Source organism: Leucoraja erinacea, chromosome 9 (assembly GCF_028641065.1).
Source record: "Leucoraja erinacea ecotype New England chromosome 9, Leri_hhj_1, whole genome shotgun sequence".
NCBI classification, from domain to species: domain Eukaryota; kingdom Metazoa; phylum Chordata; class Chondrichthyes; order Rajiformes; family Rajidae; genus Leucoraja; species Leucoraja erinaceus.
This window is the reverse complement of record NC_073385.1, coordinates 69,379,381-69,386,405: the sequence shown is the minus strand read 5'-3', so window position 1 is coordinate 69,386,405 and position 7,025 is coordinate 69,379,381. Positions and strand designations below refer to the sequence as shown.

Genomic DNA, 7,025 nt, shown 5'->3' with positions numbered 1-7,025 from the left:
CTATAGCCCGGCTCACGCTCACTCACTATAGCCCGGCTCACACTCACTCACTATAGCCCGGCTCACGCTCACTCCAGCCCGGCTCACACTCACTCACTCACTCCAGCCCGGCTCACACTCACTCACTCTAGCGCGGCTCACACTCACTATAGCCCGGCTCACACTCACTCACTCTAGCCCGGCTCACACTCACTCCAGCCCGGCTCACACTCACTCCGGCCCGGCTCACACTCACTCTAGCCCGGCTCACACTCACTCCAGCCTGGCTCACACCCACTCACTCTAGCGCGGCTCACACTCACTATAGCCCGGCTCACGCTCACTCCAGCCCGGCTCACACTCACTCACTCACTCCAGCCCGGCTCACACTCACTCACTATAGCCCGGCTCACACTCACTCCAGCCCGGCTCACACTCACTCACTATAGCCCGGCTCACGCTCACTCCAGCCCGGCTCACACTCACTCCAGCCCGGCTCACACTCACTCCAGCCCGGCTCACACTCACTCACTCCAGCCCGGCTCACGCTCACTCACTCTAGCCCGGTGTTGATTGAATCTTTGTAGGCAGGAACTGCAGATGCTGGTTTAAACCGAAGATCGACACAGAGTGCTGGAGTCCCCAGAGAGAGAGAGAGAGAGATGCTGCCTGACCCGCTGAGTGAGTGCAGCTTTTTGAGTGTGAATCAAACAAACCCAACCCCGCAATCTGCGCTTCCCCTGCTCGCCTTATTAATATTTGAACGGCCCATTAACCATATGCGACGTGACCTTGGGTGGGAGATGTTGGCAGGGGGCGGGGGGAGGTAATTATAGTCGCCAATGAGACGGGGGAGTTGCAGGCTTTGCCTCTGGTGATGAGCCAGCCGCTGGTTTGCATGAGCAGCGCTGGCGGCGAGTGTCAGGTCGTATCTGCGGTCCACGCTCTCTCTCTGCACTGAAGGTTGAAACTTCAGCCTCTTGCCGTGCCTTAGGGGGGACGGGACGGGACAGAGCAGTGGGGAAGAAGACCCTTCCTACGTGATGTCTGACTGCGAGGGATTAGCCCTGGGTGAGTGCCAGCTCTCTCTCTATCTTGCATGTTCCCTGGTGTACATTTCCACCCTGTCTAACGCTGCCTGCCTCTGCAGCAACTTGCCTTCCTCCTTGTAAATAAGCAGCAGAGCTCACAGCTCCATCCTACTGATGACTCTGCACTTCTATCCTTCAAGCCTACAAATATCCTCCGGGTCATAGAATTCAAATAAAGCCAGCCCAGGTCAGGAGGAAGGTATAAGCGGCTCCAATAAATCTTGCAAAATAGTTGCTGGGCCATTTTTAGACAGTCGCTGTGCTGAAGCGAATTCTCCAAAGACAGTTGAACTCTTATATGTACATGTGAATGTATGCGTGTATATCTGTATTGTGTGTGTATATACATACACACAAAGTATGTGGGTGTGCACATGTGTACGTATATTTGTGGAAATGTATTGGTTATTCAGTTTTATTGACATGGAATAGAAACATAGAAAATAGGTGCAGGAGTAGGCCATTCGGCCCTTCGAGCCTGCACCGCCAACAATATGATCATGGCTGATCATCCAACTCAGTATCCCATCCCTGCCTTCTCTCCATCCCCCCTGATCCCTTTAGCCACAAGGGCCACATCCAACTCCCTCTTAAATATAGCCAATGAACTGGCCTCAACTACCTTCTGTGGCAGAGAATTCCACAGATTCACCACTCTGTGTGAAAAATGTTTTTCTCATCTCGGTCCTAAAAGATTTCCTCCTTATCCTTAAACTGTGACCCCTTCTTCTGGACTTCCCCAACATCGGGAACAATCTTCCTGCATCTAGCCTGTCCAACCCCTTTTGTAAGTTTCTATAAGATCCCCCCTCAATCTTCTAAATTCTAGCGAGTACAAGCCGAGTCTATCCAGTCTTTCTTCATATGAAAGTCCTGACATCCCAGGAATCAGTCTGGTGAACCTTCTCTGCACTCCCTCTATGGCAAGAATGTCTTTTCTCACATTAGGAGACCAAAACTGTACGCAATACTCCAGGCGTGGTCTCACCAAGACCCTGTACAACTGCAGTAGAACCTCCCTGCTCCTATACTCAAATCCTTTTGCTATGATGGGTAGATAGATATACAGAGTCTCTTGCCCAGAGTGGGTGAATCGAGGATCAGAGGACATAGGTTTAAGGTGAAGGGGAAAAGATTTAATAGGAATCTGAGGGGTAACTTTTTCACACAAAGGGTGGTGGGTGTATGGAACAAGCTGCCAGAGGAGGTAGTTGAGGCTGGGACTATCTCATTGTTTAAGAAACAGTTAGACAGGTACATGGATAGGACAGATTTGAGGGATATGGACCAAGCGCAGGCAAGTGGGACTAGTGTAGCTGGGACATTGTTGGCCGGTGAAGGCAAGTTGGGCCGAAGGGCCTGTTTCCACACTGTATCACTCTGTGACTCCATGTACTGTATATCATATGTACTGTATACTGTATGATTGCTGATGATGATGGGCTGAATTCCGAGAATTACATTTTTCCTCATCTTTTTGAAATGCCATAAAACCCCCACAAATTAACCAGAATCGGTGAGTGTAAATATCCTTCTCTCTCTCACACACACACTTAAAATTAGATTAGATAAGCTGCAAGAGGACCATGATAAATCGTGTGAGAAATACACTCAAAATCTACAGTGCTGGGAGAGCTCTCTCATTAAGGCAATATGAGATTGTCCAGTATCATGTAAGGTAATTGCAGGCTTCAATTCCACATTGAACAGGTGAAGCAGGGTTTTTTATTTTAGGAGAACATGGATAGATGTCTTTTTGGTACAGGACCCTTCTTCAGACTGAAGGATCCTGACCCGAAACTTTGCCTATCCATGTTCTCCAGGGATGACAATGGACAATAGGTGCAGGAGTAGGCCATTTGGCCCTTCGAGATAGCACCACCATTCAATGTGATCATGGCTGATCATCCTCAATCAGTGCCCCGTTCCTGCCTTCTCCCCATATCCCCTGACTCTCTCTTGAAAGTATGCAGAGAACTGGCCTCCACCGCCCTCTGAGGCAGAGAATTCCACAGACTCACAACTCTCTGTGTGAAGAAGTGTTTCCTCGTCTCCATTCTAAATGCCTTACCCCTTATTCTTAACATATGGCACCTGCTTCTGGACTCCCCCAACATTGGGAACATGTTTCCTGCCTCTAGCGTGTCCAACCACTTAATAATCTTATATGTTTCAATAAGATATCCTCTCATCCTTCTAAATTCCAGAGTATATAAGCCCAGCTGCTCCATTCTCTCAGCATATGACAGTCCCGCCAACCCGGGAATTAACCTTGTGAACCTATGCTGCACTCCCTCAATAGCAAGAATGTCCTTCCTCAAATTTGGAGTCCAAAACTGCACACAATACTCCAGGTATGGTCTCACTAGGGCCCTGTACAACACCAGAAGGACCCCCTTTGCTCCTATACTCAACTCCTCTTGTTATGAAGGCCAACATGCCATTCGCTTTCTTCACTGCCTGCTATACCTGCATGCTTACTTTCAGTGACTGATGAACAAGGACCCCCAGATCTCGATGTACTTCCCCTTTTCCCAACTTGACACAATTTAGATAATAATCTGCCTTCCTGTTTTTGCCACCAAAATGGATAACCTCACATTTATCCACATTAAACTGCATCTGCCATGCATCTGCCCACTCACCCAACCTGTCCAAGTCACCCTGCATTCTCATAGCATCCTCCTCACATTTAACACTGCCACCCAGCTTTGTGTCATCTGCAAATTTGCTAATGTTACTTTTAATCCCGCCATCTAGATCATTAATATATATTGCAAATAGCTGCGGTCCCCCACAAATTTGTGAGGCTACCTGTATATAAAATTATGGGAGGCATAGATAGAAACATAGAAAATAAGTGCAGGAGGAGGCCATTCGACCCTTCGAGCTAGCACCGTCATTCATTTTGATCATGGCTGATCGTCCCCTATCAATAACCCGTGCCTGCCTTCTCCCCATATCCCTTGACTCCACTAGCCCCTAGAGCTCTATCTAACTCTCTCATAAATCCACCCAGTGATTTGGCCTCCACTGCCCACTGTGGCAGGGAATTCCATAAATTCACAACTCTCTGGGTGAAAAAGTTTTTTTCTCACCTCAGTCTTAAATGACCTCCCCTTTATTCTAAGACTGTGGCCCCTGGTTCTGGACTCGCCCAACATTGGGAACATTTCCCCTGCATCTAGCTTGTCCAGTCCTTTTATCATTTTATATGTTTCTATAAGATCCCCCCTCATCCTTCTAAACTCCAGTGAATACAAGCCTAGTCTTTTCAATCTTTCCTCATATGACAGTCCCGCCATCCCAGGGATCAATCTCGTGACCCTACGCTGCACTGCCTCAATCACAAGGATGTCCTTCCTCAAATTAGGAGACCAAAACTGTACACAATACTCCAGATGTGGTCTTACCAGGGCCCTATACAACTGCAGAAGAACCTCTTTACTCCTATACTGAAATCCTCTTGTTATGAAGGCCAACATTCCATTAGCTTTCTTCACTGCCTGCTGTACCTGCACGCCAACTTTCAGTGACCGGTGTACAAGGACACCCAGGTCTCGCTGTACCTCCCCCTTACCTAAACCTAACCCCATTGAGATAATAATCTGCCCCCTTGTTTTTGCCGCCAAAGTGGATAACCTCACATTATCTATATTATACTGCATCTATCGGGTAGACAGTCAGAATCTTTTTTTCAGGATGGAAAAATCAAATGCTTGAGGGCAAAGCTTTAAGGTGAGAGAGGCAAAGTTTAAAGGAGATGTGTGGGGGCTAATGTTTACACAGGGTGGTGAGTGCCTGGACATGCTGCCAGGGGTGGTGGTGGAGGCAGATATGTTAGTGGCATTTAAAGTACTTTAAATAGGTGCAGGGAATAGAGGGATATGGGTTAGGTGCAGGTAGATAAGTGATGGTCTTGGCATCGTGTTCTTATACTGTACCATTCTCAGTTTAGTTCATCAATTCAGTTTAGTTTATTGTCATGTGTACTGAGGAACAGTGAAAAGCTTTTAATATGAGCTAACCTGCCAGCAGAAAGACAATGCATGATTACAACTGAGCCATTTACAGTGTATAGATACATGATAAAGGAATAATGTTTAGTGCATGGTAAAGCCAGCAAAGTCCGATCAAGGATAGTCCCAGCGTCACCACAGAGGTAGATAGTAGTTCAGGACCGCTCTCTGGTTGTGGTAGGATGGTTCAGTTGCCTGATAACAGCTGGGAAGAAACTGTCCCTGAAACTGGAGGTGTGCATTTCACACTTCTATACCTTTTGCCTGATGGGAGAGGGGAGACGAGGGAGTGGCCCGGGTGCAACTGGTCCTTGATGATGCTGCTGGCCTTGCCGAGGCAGCGTGAGGTATAAATGGAGTCAACGGAAGGGTTGTTGTGTGTGCTGGTCTGGGCTGGTTATATCGGATGTTATTGCTGTAGGCTGACCCAGTACTTTAACCAGTGTACCACCTTAGCTAAGATAGACACAAAAAGTTGGAGTAACTCAGAGGGTCAGGCAGCATCTCCGGACAAAAGGAATTTGTGACGTTTCGGGTTGGAATCCTTATTCAGACAGTTCCGACCTGAAATGTCACCTATCCATGTTCTCCACAGATGCTGCCTGACCCGCTGAGTTACTCCAGCACTTTGTATTTATCTTCGGAATAAACCAGCATCTGCAGTTCCTTCCATTTATCTTGGCTAAATCTATGCATACAGCCAGAACATTCAGATAATTGTAATCTGAAAACCCAAACAAATGCCATCACGTAGCCAGTTTGGTTTCTTCAATTTTTTTTAATAGACCTAATAATAATAACGGTAGGCGGCGCGACTCTCGTCAGCAGCGGCCTCTGCAGCCCGTCTGCGTTTTTATTATTTTTTGTCTATGTTTCTATGTAGTTTTTGTTATTTTTTGTTGGGGTGTGTGTGTGTGTGGGAGGGAGGGGGTAACTTTTAAATCTCTCCCTGCACGGGAGACCCGACCTTTTCTTTGTCGGGTCTCCGTTGTCTTGGGGCTGCAACGAGGAGCGGCCTTCAACAGGAAGACCGGGGGCTCTGGTGCCGACGACTCACCTCACCATTGCGGGGCTGGCCGAGTCCAGAGCGGGTGGAGCGGTGGTGGAGCGCTGCTGCTGCTGCTGCGGCCCGACCTCCGGAGATTCGGAGGCTGCAACTGCGGGTCTGGCGGACGGCGGCACCGGGAGCCCGCTGGTCCCTGGAGGGAGACCGCTTTTCAGGGCTCCCGCAACGGCGACTTCTCCCGCCCGAGTTGCGGGGTCGAAGAGCTCCTGGAGCGGGGCCTTGCATCACCGCCCCGCGCGGCTTGGAATGGCCTGCGGGACTCTGCGCGCGCACGCCGGGGGCTCTAACATCAAGAACCCGGTGTGCGACCTCGCACCACCCGGCGTGGCTTTAATGGCCGCGGGACAATCGCCATCGCCAGCCAGGGCTTTGACTTTGACTCTGACATCGGGGGGGGGGGGGGGGGGGGGAGTGCAGTGGAGAGATAAGTTTTTTTGATCTTCTATCACAGCGATGTGATGGATGTTTATGTAAATTATGTTGTGTCTTGGGTCTATTTGTTTGTAATGTATGGCTGCAGAAACGTCATTTCGTTTGGACCTCAAGGGGTCCAAATGACAAATACATTGTATCTTGTATCTTGTATATATATATTTTTTCCATATCATATCATTTTTTGTGAAGAAGCAGCATCCATAATTTTGCATCTGGGGCGTCTGTCCCGGAGTTAAACGCCATTGCAGAGCCAGCTAATGTGAAAGTGTCTGATTCCATTTAGATGGTGGGGAAACAAGAGCTCTTTATTAATCAGGATCAAGTACGCTCTTGTGCTGTGGCTGAGTGAGGGTGTCGGGCACGTTGCCGTCTGCATGCCCAGGGATCTCAACTGCAGCAGCTCGGAGCCCTTTCTGTACAGCGTTGACATCCAAA

General features: G+C 48.7%; 1 protein-coding gene across 1 annotated transcript in view; it reads left to right on the top strand.

Annotated features, from left to right (window-relative positions):
- The first annotated feature begins 891 nt into the window (after positions 1–891).
- The window catches only part of eml1 (EMAP like 1), a 276,638-nt gene continuing 270,504 nt past the window's right edge, over positions 892–7,025 (top strand). The window contains exon 1 of the mRNA XM_055641167.1: positions 892–1,050. Within this exon, the coding sequence (XP_055497142.1) occupies positions 1,023–1,050 (28 nt within the window). The 5' untranslated portion in view covers positions 892–1,022. The remainder of the gene's footprint in view (positions 1,051–7,025) is intronic.